The sequence below is a fragment of the Symsagittifera roscoffensis genome, chromosome 5 (assembly GCF_963678635.1).
Source record: "Symsagittifera roscoffensis chromosome 5, txSymRosc1.1, whole genome shotgun sequence".
NCBI lineage: Eukaryota > Metazoa > Xenacoelomorpha > Acoela > Convolutidae > Symsagittifera > Symsagittifera roscoffensis.
This window is the reverse complement of record NC_087066.1, coordinates 52,286,567-52,298,981: the sequence shown is the minus strand read 5'-3', so window position 1 is coordinate 52,298,981 and position 12,415 is coordinate 52,286,567. Positions and strand designations below refer to the sequence as shown.

General features: G+C 35.4%; 1 protein-coding gene across 2 annotated transcripts; it reads right to left on the bottom strand.

Annotated features, from left to right (window-relative positions):
• Nucleotides 1-9,461: 9,461 nt before the first annotated feature.
• Nucleotides 9,462-11,948, bottom strand: LOC134845573 (mitochondrial coenzyme A diphosphatase NUDT8-like). 2 transcript variants are annotated; one of them, XM_063862523.1, is made up of 4 exons: nt 11,812-11,948; nt 10,597-10,927; nt 10,012-10,262; nt 9,462-9,754 (listed from the first exon to the last, which is right to left on the bottom strand). In XM_063862523.1, the coding sequence occupies exons 1-4, from the start codon at nt 11,816-11,818 to the stop codon at nt 9,486-9,488; spliced, it is 858 nt and encodes a 285-aa protein (XP_063718593.1). In that variant the 5' UTR covers nt 11,819-11,948; the 3' UTR covers nt 9,462-9,485. The 2 variants fall into 2 exon arrangements, with proteins under 2 accessions (XP_063718593.1, XP_063718594.1); XM_063862524.1 differs by having other exon boundaries at nt 9,462-9,751.
• Between the last annotated feature and the right edge of the window lie 467 nt (nt 11,949-12,415).

Genomic DNA, 12,415 nt, shown 5'->3' with positions numbered 1-12,415 from the left:
TTTCTTGTTTATGTATGCCTTGATCAATGTATGATAATTTAAAAATTCAAATTTTACAAATAATCATCTTTGAAATTATTGATCATCTTTGAAAAAACTTACACAATTCAGGTCGTTTTCAATGCATTGTAAATGCAAGACGATCAAATTTTTGGTGACTCTAATTTGAGTAAACCATGGTTTTTGTCACTTGTGTTTGGTCACGAACACATCCCAAAAACTTTGAGAGTTTTTTTTATAAAGTCAGTCTTTTTTTGGTTTATGGGAAAATGCCAGTCCTACAACATCCATATATGAAAAACCACTAATCATAGACTTTTAATGGATTTTTCTGTAGTTATGGATTTGCATGAAAAGTGTATGACAAGCATTTTTCCATATATGCAAAATGGTTGATTAGCATTTTTGGTCAACCCGGGAGTTTTAATACTTTTCCTGCGTCTTTTCTATCATCGCCCCAGCAACTCAACCAATATAATTAAAATTACAAAAAAACTGGAAACATATTTTTTCATAACGAGGCCAAACTGTGTATTTTGTTAATTGTCAGCGGATTCCGCAACAGGCTGAAAACAGTTTTGAAGCGGAATCTGCGACAGTGGTGTTGTTCTGTGATCATATTTGCCGTTTTAGATTCCACAAACAAATCGTTGATTAAGTGCATTGCTCAAAAATGCTCTAAAAATTGAATCTGGAAGTTTGTGGAATCTACACACAAATCATATCATATGTGTATTATTGAATTACGTTGTCGCGGAATCCGCAATGGTATGGGAATCTGCAAATTGTAAGCAAGTCTGTATTTGATTTGCAGAATCCAATTGCAAACATCGTTATGTAACGTTTTAAATTGTTTTACCAGCGAAAATGTCAAACAGTTCATTCTCATTAACTGCCAACGGTTTAATCTCAATTACTGCCAATAATTCAATCTCAATAACTGACCACATCCAGATCAATTCAATCTTAATCACTACCAACAATTCAATGTCATTTACTGACAAGAGTTCAGAAGTCCATCTCAAATCAACCAGCTAAATCTAAAATAGTGAAACAATGAAAATCAAAAAAACGAACACCTCTCCAATCATAAATACCGAAACGATGAAAACCAACTGAAAAAAAAACTAAATCTGGAGTTATTCGTTAAAAAATTTCTTTTCAATTTGGCCTTCATCTTATGATTTTCAAGTTGGTTTTTTGCAAGAATCTTATTCTTTTCCAAAATTTGATACAAGTTTCAATTTGAACTAGAAGATAATAATTTAATAAATAGGTCCAGAACAGTTTCATATGACAATCTATAATGCTGATAATGCATCAAAAGTAGGTCAAATTTTAGTGAACAACAGAATAATTAGGTCCAAACTTAGAGTTTCAATCACATACAAATGACCAAGTCACAAATAAAACTCGTTCATCCCAAACAATGATTATGCTTATTCGATATGCTGGATGTGTTTCCCAAATATTGATCCCCGAAGCGGCTCACTGAGATGTTTTTCCCAATTAATAAAGAGGTAAGTTGGTAAATTTTTTTCAACAATGGTTTATGATTTCATTTGCTCTTGGATAACGATAACAATGGTTAAGTTCGTGCTTTAAAATCCGCTTTGCTAGATAATAATTCTAGCTCTAGCTTGTATTACATTATACGCAAGAACTGGTTTAGTTTAGTTAACGGAATAAAAGGCAGATCCCTCTTACCATTTACGGAATCCGCCTAGTTGCGGATGCCAGATCAACTAGCTTAATACAGTTGTTGTGGAATTCGCGACAAAACAAATACGCTACTAATTTTAACGTTACTTGTATTTGTAAGCAAACTATACAGAAATCTTTTAAAGTGGAATCCACTCACAAGTTGGAAAACGTATTTGGACTTGTCTATGGATTCCACTGACCTACAGAACCAGACTGTGCGCTTAAACAGTGCAAATTTTGGCCTCGTAATGTGGTTACAGGGCTTGGGGGATAGGGGATATTCTGAAAAATATCCCAAAAATCTTTTTTTTTTCACCCACCTCATATTAACATTAAATTTTTGTTATAACAGGGTTTCTTACAAGTTTAAGTAGTGAGGCGTTGAATATGTAATTATAGATAAGAAGGGAGACCAAACATATAGATAATAATTCTAGCTCCAGCTTTCAATTATTCATACGCAAGAAATGGTTTAGTTCAGTTTAATGAACAAAATTGAAGAATCCGCTCACCATTTCAAAAATCTGCCATGTGTCGGAATCCAGAACAACTAGCTATATTCGCTTGTTGTGGATTTCGCGACAAAACAAAATTGCTGATAAATTTAACGTGACAGGTACTTGTACGCGGAATAAACAGGAGTTTTTTAGGTGAAATCCACTCACAGTTTACAATATGTTCAAAGGTTTGTCTCTGGGCTCCACTGACCTACAGGCACCAAATTGTGTGCCTATCCAGTCAATTTTTTTGCCTCGATACAGGGTTGCACTGTAATTAACACCTCTGTTATTTACACTGTTATTAACACTTTTATTTAACGTTATTTAACCAGGCCTGTTATAAGCTGCTGTTATAAACTGTTGCAATGCATTGCCTGATGCACTGGCTGACCTCTGTCTCAAAATGTTGAAGCTAGTACCTACCACAGCGGGCTTGAAAAGAGCTTTCTCGACAATGAGTTTTGTCCATTCCGACTTGTGAAACCTCCTCGACTCCGAAAAAGTTGGGAAACTTGCTTTTTGTCTCCGTTTACTAAAAACTGATTGAACATAATTCATTGTTTGGTGCACTGCTCCAACTTTTTAAAACTTTACCGTTATTAACAGTTAATAACGTTTTCTACGTTAAAAACGTTATAAACCCAGAAGGGGTGTAATTAATGCAACCCTGCCTCGAAAGGTTGTTATTAGGCTTTGGGCTATGATGGGAAAGAACCCATAATTCTTTTTCCTTTCCCCACCTCGCATAACATCCATTTTGTGGTGTAACGAAGGTTTTTACAAATTTAAATAGTGAGAACACAAGTTTTTGCCAACTTTTGTAACATTCAAAAAGTTAACAACAATTCTTTGTAAAATAATAACACACGGGAAGACAAGAAAAAAGAGCCAGCCCCATTTCTTCATGCAAAGTGCCCTATGAACGTTATAATGAAAACTTTTTGTTACAATGTTAATAAAAAAACTCAAACACAACTCTAAAAGGCAGCTCCAAGAGTTTTATCATCTAACTTTCCGGGGAAATTTGAAAAAATGTTAGTTAAACCACATAAACTTTAACCCTCATCTTCAACTTTTTGACAAAGACCTCTATGGTCTATTTTTTCGAAAAAAAATTGATAGTCCACAATTTGTTGCCTCCGCTTCAATCTTCTTTTTGTTTAGTGACTTATTTCAGTCCAGTTTATACATGATGCTTTGAAAAAAGACAATAAACGTTTTTTTTAAGATACTGTTTTTTCAATTATCAATGAAAAAACTAACATATGTCATACTTACTGCAATTTCTCCGTTTATCAAGAATTGTTAAATATTCCATGTCGATTTCTCCCTGTTTTTTCTGACGCTCAGAGCAGTCACGCATAATATGATGGCTACCAACCCGTTTTCGCTCACCGCGAAGGCTGCTGCAGCATGGATATCCGAAACTTCCAAAAGTGCTAACGGCTTCACGTTAGCACGATTGAAGGTTCCGAAAGAGCCTTGTGTATTCTTGGAGCTTTGGATAGAAAACAGAACGGTTAAAATTAACCAGTTAGTTTAATGGTTCTGATAAAAAAGAACAATACTATTGTTGCCTCAACGAGAGTCTTGAAAAGTGACATGCGAACAATGGTTACAACTCTTAGCCAATAAAGTGATCAAACTCGTCTTCAATATCTAACACACTCAAAGCCAGTCTGCGACCCAAAAGTTTAATTCAAAGCTCTCTGAAAACATAATTCATTAGCCAAGTTAAATTGTCTGGTTTTTGATCTACCTCATTAAATAGCCCAAGATGTGGATAACTAAAACTTTCCGGTAGACACTGAAACTCAGAAGCAGAACAAATCGAGGCTAAACCTAATTAACGAACACAGGAGTTTGGTGGATCACTGTTAACTGAATTAATTGGATCTAACCCAGAAGTGTCTCGCCTCAATCGAATTCAGAAAACAAAAAAAAACAAAACTAACGTAAAATTAACGAAACTAACGTAAACTAACGTGAACGAAACTAACGTAAAAAAACAGTCGACACCAATAACCGAATTGTAAATGAATGCTATAGCTTTCAAACCTTTCCGAGCGACTTCACTTGTCACTTTTACTCTCTGATTGCCAATATCAGCCTCAAATCTACAGTTTCATGGTAGTGAGGCCGCTCCCGAAATCCCGTCGTGTTCTAAGACAAGCAAGGATGCGCAAACATTCAATAACATTCTGCAAACATTCGTTCACAGTGTTTTACCTCTAATTAAATTCAATCAAACGGCGCATTCCACATTGCCAACGAATTGCCAAAGTCAAAACCCAGCTCAACCGTTGGATGAACTCCCCAATCCAAAAGGTCCTAAGCTGGCCTCAACTTGCAAACCCTCTAACTCCAGGAAGAGCAACGCTAGTGAAACCATTGCACGAATATCCGCATTCGCAACATCCCTTCTCCAGATTTGTAGCCGTATTCTATCAGCTGAAGTATGAAAACCTTGATCACTCAAACGGTTTCTCTAAAACCAAAAAATTTGGGAAAAAAAATTACGGCAACGCGAACGCCAAAAATGACAAGGCTCGAAACCAGCCGCTCTATCCGTCATCTAATGAATGAAAGTCCCAGACCGTTGCAGAACTCGCTGAAATCATAACCATAGATCGTGAAGATTCTTCGCCGGAATAGAACTTGTACCAATAAAGCGTAAAATAGGTCTTATCATTAAAGGTAACTTGAAAACTGGTTTATCATTCGTAAACAACGAAATAAGAATATCTGAAGATCCCAATTTCTTACAGAAGAAATGATCAGCAAGCAAGTCCAGCTATTCCAGATAGACAATTTAACATTTGTTCTTCCGGCTCGCAGAGCATAGCCTCAGTGTCTCAACTAATGCAACTCACTCAAAAATTATATAATCAAACACTTGCGATACACCACAATCATAGAAATGCATGGGTAAAAAAAATGAAAAATTATGAAAAACTGTTGATACTTTTTGACTTTGTAATACTGATGCGAGACGAAATTTCAAAAAATAGACAAATAAGTGAGAAGCGTAAAATTTTATGAGATTTTGGAATTTTCTCAAAGACCTAGCTTTTCTCTAGAAAAATTGAGGAGTAGCCGCGCTAATCATTGAAACCAAAAAATCAGATGTGGTAGGTTAGTTTTTGAGAAAACGAAAAAAAAAATCAAAAACATCGGTCAAATATTAACCCCACAGACTTTTTCGAAGGCTGTAGAAAAAAGAGGAAAAAAAGAGACCAGGTGGGTAAGCAGGCAGATAAGAATGCGGGCGCTCTTTCTATGGATATCCGCTTTTTGAAAATCGGCAAAACCTTCTAAATTTAAATTAGCAGCTGGACAAAAACTTACGAATCGGAAACAAGGCCGAAAACTTTTGAGCAGACACCAGTTGAGTCAAGAAATAAACTTATTATTCAAAATCAACTTATAATAAAACTTTTAAAAGTTTCAAGTCCCCCGTGAAACTAGCCTGAAGTAACTAGTATCCAGCCAGCAAATAATTATGATTTTTCATGAAATTGAGCATCTCAGCTGAAGAGCATGTCAGGTGAAGAGCATTGAACATGTCAGTTGATTCAACTGATTTTGTTGAACTAGTTGTTAACTAGACAAAAGGTTTTTTCCGATTTGATAACGCTTGCTAATCGCAAGCGTAAACTTCCGCAAATTTCTCATAAATTTAAGACCGAATCAGTTTGAAGCTCTTACTTGAGGAATCTCTAAATTTTGCAAAAAGAGAATTCGTTACTAGTACAAAACTTGCACATGCTCGACCGTTGAAACATTGCATTAAAGGGTTGGCAATTCGTTTCTAGGTACCAAAAGGGGATAGTTAGAGAAAAAGATCCAAGCTGAGAATCGGTTTGAATTGCTGAGATTCGATCTTTTCAACAACTTAGTGTTAATGAATTTATGGTATAGTTTATAATGCTTTAATCTTTTGTTAAAGTGGTCTGCGATGATGAAAAACACTACGATAAAATAGCATATTTTGATGAAACAGAAATTATGCAAAAACGCGTCGAAACACAACATTGATTGTATTTTTTTTCAAGCTATGGAATTTTTAAAATATCTTTTCGTAACTTTTCTTGAGTCTAACAGTAATTTGGAAACGATCAAGCACACAAGGTTAGAAAAAAACTATATTTCTCACTGCAATTTTTTTGACTGATTTGGAGTTGACTAGAACGGTCATAAGAATCTCCGGTACTTTGAAAAGAAGATTTTTGAGTTAACAAGGTTAAAATGGCAATCGAAGGCTAATTTGAGAGCCGATACACGAGATTAAAAATGTCAAATAGACAAAACAGAACCTGTATATGTGCAAGTAGCTCAGAACGTTCTTACCACAATAAAAACAAAAAAACCGTTAGAAAAGAAAAATGAGCGTAAGGAAACATTAAAAAAACTAACTTTCTTTTGAAAATTCTTTAACGTTTGAAATTTGAAGAAAACAAATATGCTTTTAAAGCTTCTTGAATTTCAATAACAATTTATGATTGGTGCTTTTTTGATAAAATTAACCCAAATTGATAAAACTGGATCAGTAGGCCAATTTTTTATTCCACTGGGAAACCTGAAAATTAAAGACACATTTTCGATACAACAAATCGATCACGTTTTTTGTGATTTTTGCACTTTGACAGTTCAATAGTTTGCCTTGCTTTTCACAACAAAATCATCTGAAGTGGAAATGATATCAAAAGTCTAACCTCAAAAAATCGAAATTGAGTGTGAACAGATTTCAAGACGCAGAAACAATTAAAACTAAAACCAAACAGTTAATAAATTTCTTCACAAAGGCAAGCTGCGCTTCGCAAACACTTGCAATAACACGACAAAAAAGCAGCTTTATAAGATGAAAAAAAAGAATTAAGCCTCGAATTAGCAAAACTTTGCTACGTATCGGACCAGAACCTGCGACATCGAGATTTGGAATTTCACTCCCTGCCCGCTTGGCCAAAATCTTAACAACCCAAAAACACTAGTCACGCATTAAGCAGCTACATATGCTAATAAATTGCCAATGCACTGCAGCAAAAGTGGCAACAAATACAAACAGATACATTTTGGCATGCAATACTTTGAAATATAACAGACGAAACGCATCCACGCTAACTTCGCCAGTAGTAAATTCGAAAGCATGAAGCCAAAATTGGTTTAAATTAGGCATTTCAAAAAATTGATATATCGAGTTCGAAAATTTCTGAAAATGACTTTTTTTTATCGTACTGATAATTGAAACAAACAATTTTTTCGGTTCATTTGTACAACGAGAACTGCATTAACAGCGCTGACTTATAACTAATCGAATGTCACAGCGCATGTTATCAAAAAGCTGCAATGATGCCCCAAAAAGTGGCACCAATATTTGGGGCTGTTAGAATAAAAAAGAATAGTCATTCTACAACACTACCTCACTTAAGTGCGCAAGTTTAAATTTGCTTATCAGTCTGAATATTTTAAGAATCCTAAAAATTACAAAAAAAATCAAAGCAAGAAAAACTAGGCAAACGAATTAGAAAAAAAACACCAAAAGGAAAGTTAGGAATTTTTCAATCGAATTTTTCAATCGCCTTCCCAAAAACAAGACAAAAAATTTATCACGACTTAAATGTTAAAATTGTCTTGACTACGTTTATTGACACTTTAGAAAAATAAGCTTTCAAAGACCTCTATAAAACACGAGAAAATTTATTGCTCCCAAGACAATTCAAGTTTGTGTCAGAAAAAAGTTAAGTACTGTTAATATAATGTTAGTCAATGTATTACTTTTGACAAACCTCTAACTAGAAGCTCAGTTTGGTGGTTTCGTTACTGAAATAAGAGTTTAGCCGCTTATGTTGGGGATATTCCTAATACAAGTTTGTCAATTGAAAAAGATGTCAGTTTTGGCAGGTTAGTGTCAAGAGAAGTGTATATTTTTCAAAAACCGTCCATAGCGTGCTTTCACAAAATGCGTTGTCACCGTTTAAGCATGAAAGAATGTTGCAACATTTTTTTTCAATTGAACCTATTAAATTTGGCGGGGCAATTTTGGAGAAAAATGCTTCAAAAAAACAATTGAAAAGTCGAAGTTTTGAGTTTTTGTAACAATTTTTCTACAAAATTAGGGCGCAGTTGATTCTGCCGGGAAAATTGTCGCCACCTTTTCAAAAATTTGACTTTTTCGAAACTTTATTCCCAAAAAAATCAAAAAATTTTTAAATTGTCTTTTTGAATGCTATTATTACTTTGCTTCTTGAAAAATTAGGGCATTGGCTAATTGCATTAGGAAGATTCAAACACCGAGCGAAAAATTTCTCTCGGTTGTACCTTTAAACCCCCATTGGGGAGGCTAGTTTTTGAGACAAGTCAAATTCTTAGAAAACAACAAACTTGTATGTCAAAAAATGGCTAGTTTGAGTTTTTTCTATTAAAAAATAGGGCTGGTGGCTTATAATGGGGATATTGCGGTTGGCTGTTTTTTCGATTTAATACTAATTCTCGGTTTTTGAAAACAAATTAAATGCCAAAAAAAGGTTGTTTGATAACGTAAATTTTCTCTATCAAAATTAGGGTCTGAATGCTTATGCAGGGGAGATTGCAGCTACCTTTTTTTATTAACCCTTAATCTCAGTTACTTCAAGATACTTTTCGAGAAAAACCAAACAAATGGGTCAAACTCTCACCCAATTGAAATTTTCGAAGGCTGTAGAAAAAGGAGTAAGCTGAAAACATAGCAAACCCATAGTTGGAAAAGAGTCAATCAACAAGAGTTAAAGAAATGGACCAGCTAACAAGATGCTAGCTAAGTCAGACCGTTTGAAACCAAAAAATTAATTAAACGAATTTTTTGCTTTCAAAATTTTTTGGAAATTGGGCTTTCAACATAATTCCTGTCTAAAAAGTATCAAAAATTCCATCCGTAGTAGGGATTTTTGACCAAAATTAAGAAAAACTATACGATCACCTGAAACGTTCAACCAAAAATAGTGCATTCTAAAGAGATATACAGCAGCTCTAGAATTGTCGAACTGAATAGTTGTTTGAAACCAGAGGTACGGACATTGCCATACACAAACAATTATGGAGTTAGCTATTTGATATACATAAAAATAACGTCGAATGCGTTCAATAAGTTAAAATGGGTCGTCTAAATTCCAGTTTCGAAAAAAGAAATGATGAATCTACATCTACTGTTAGCTCAATTTTAACTTGAAATATTCGAAACAAGTATATTCAATAAATGTCTTTTTGGCAATTTATCGAAATTTAGTTCAGTTTTAAATTCCTCCGTCAAATAAAAGAGAACGCCTTTTTGTCCTCTATCAATTGCACTTTATGCTTGAAGCGAGGATACAGAAGAGGCAACGTTACGCATACTATGAGTGCTGTCAATCCGAAAATGTGGATGCTGTTCTCTGATTGGCTATTCTGGTTGTCTAAGGGGAGAGTTCGAGGCGTGAAGAGAGGACTGTAGTATTTGTCAAAGAGGGGGTTCTGTCTCCATGCCTTGTGCACAGTGTAATTCTGTTGATTGAGGTCGCACAAATCCTTCAAGGCTACTGAAATACAAACTAATTGATAATCTATAAGTCATCCATAATATCAAACAGTCAAGCTTTGAGAAAATTTTGGAAAAACTATCTGATAAAAAAGCATGTCGAGGCAACAGTAATAATAAAATTAGGTTGATCAAACTTCAGACTGCGTACTTGTGAAACAGCCTTAAAAGCTTCATTTTTTTCAAAGAAACAGGTATAATTAATTTCGAGTCATTCGTAATTGTTACGTCAATTACGACATAAGCTTGAGAAATTACCAAAGTGAACTTTCTCGACCTCGTCAGCGTTTGGTCTCATATCCTTCAGAAGACTCTCGCTATCGCCCATATGTGCAATCACGGGGGTGGCCAGATATTTACCCCTGCCTAGCGGCGCATTAGGGGGAAGACAGAACTCTCCCCAGACGTCTATGTGCTTATCCCTCACTCCGAGTTCCTCGCAAGTCTCTCGCACTGCAGTTTGAACGAGATCTCCGTCATCGGCATCGTCTGCAATGCCTCCGGGGAAACTCGAAACAAATTTGACTGATTTTTTAATTAACAATTCGAAAATTCTCAACTTTCGAATTCAGACAAGAAACATAGCAGCTTAATGCTCATTGAATTTCAAGAATCTATTGTGGTTTGATAATTTAATAACAAAAACCAACCCATATAAAGAAATTTTGATAAATAGATAAATTAAACAGAGCCAACAGACAGCAATTGCTACATAATCACAAATTTTTGCCTGAAAAAAAACCACCATCTAAGGGACAGCTCAGTTCGCTGATTAATACTTAACATCGATTTCCACGCAATCCTCATGTTTTTACGAAACTATTTTTCAAAAATTGACCTAACCTGATTTCACCTCTGTGAGAGATTAGTTTGGACGATCTGCGAGTGAACAACAAAGCAGGCTGGTCTTCCACACTACAAAATGGCACCAAAACAGCACTCACTCTTGTTCGTAGACTCACATCGTCCAATTTCTTCTTCTTCTTCTTCTTCTTCTGCTCTCTAATCGTAACTAGTCTATCCTGTAGCAAATTAGTAACTCTGAGTCGGTTTTGTGAGCTGAACACTTCATCTAGGGCTACAGACTCGGTGCTCAGACAACGAGAAAACTCGAGTTGCTGCTTCTTGACAATTCTTTCCACGTGACTTAAGGCCGCGCTCCGGTGTAGTTTTCCTGAAATGATTCTTACAGTGAAAGCATTACGGTGACGTAAAAAAGGTGAAACGTTTGACTTCAGCCGATCTCGAACTTCAAATCGGAATTAGGAAGAGCGCGAAAATAAGCCAATCAGAATTTACTAATTCGAAGGAAATAAGCTATACAAACAGTCAGTTTAGGAGTTTGAAAGCCATTCATTGCTTGAGAACCTGCTCGCATTCGGTCCTTCGCGCATGAGAATAGTACCCAATCAGAATGGCAGTTCTTTGCTACAGTATAAAGTAATGTCCATTTGAGTAAGAGATTATATTATTTACTCCAGATAAAATACCCTTGCCCGCCTAATTCAGCACAACATTAAAGTTTTAAACTCAGGTAAAATGAATGTCGCAAACACAAGCGGGAAAAAACAGCGAATCAAATTTAATCGTTTGAAAAGCTTGTACTCGTTAATTATGGATGGTATGATATCAATCCAAGATATTTGGCACGAGTCGCCCCCCCCCCCCCCCCCAGCCTCATGTTGCCTTAATCATTACGACAGGTGGAATCCCTCATACGCGAAGGACCGAATGCGCGAAAATAAAAATCAGCCAATCAGATTTCAATAATCTAAAATTTGGAAAGAAAGTAAACATTCCAGGGACTGGGATATTGATATTGGCCGAATATAAAAACGACAGAAATATGCAAAATTTTCAAATTGTCATTGACCGCCGCAAAATTGGGACAAATTTTACATTTCAAGGGTTTCGTAGTGAAAGAAGCAAAATATTGCTTCATTTAATTCATTTTAACTGAATGTCAATTATTTCTTTTTAAAAATTGACTTTCGGCTAATTTTGTCTTCGGTCCTTGGCATAATATCATACAAGATCCGCTTTTGATAATAAACCTACTCATCATGGCCGAAACTAGTAGACCCGATAGTCTGTCAGTCACCCGATCGCGAAAGCCCTTGACGTGGAAATTAGTGACTAGGTTTCATAGTTTTCCTTGGAGTTTTCCTTTTGGTGTGTCACACGGGTCGCCATATCAATCTGGAAAAAATGAGGTTATTCTAATTGGTAGATGAATTTAAATCAATCGCAATTCAGACCAGTATAAAAAAATTGGCCGCTCTATCGAAACCAATTCAAACCACATTCTTAACTCAAACAACCTCAGCATCAGTTGATTGAGATATCGCGAAGTTCTCACTAATCATCATCAGGTTCAAATTTAAGTACCCTATTCCAGGCAACCTGCTTTCCTTTGACACTACTGTATCCCGGTAAAATAAACACTTGAATTATTTTCAATAGATAGTAGCTAAATCGTACAGAATTCAAGATTATCTATAATTCTAAATAGTTGCAATAAGACCAAACTCAGTAGCATCTTTCATGGAAAATTAGATAGCAATTGATATTTACATAAAACTATTTTTAATCTTCCGATCTTATATCATTTGAGTCTGAGAATGAGAAAACAGAATTTAGTTTAATACCACACTTAAGGCCG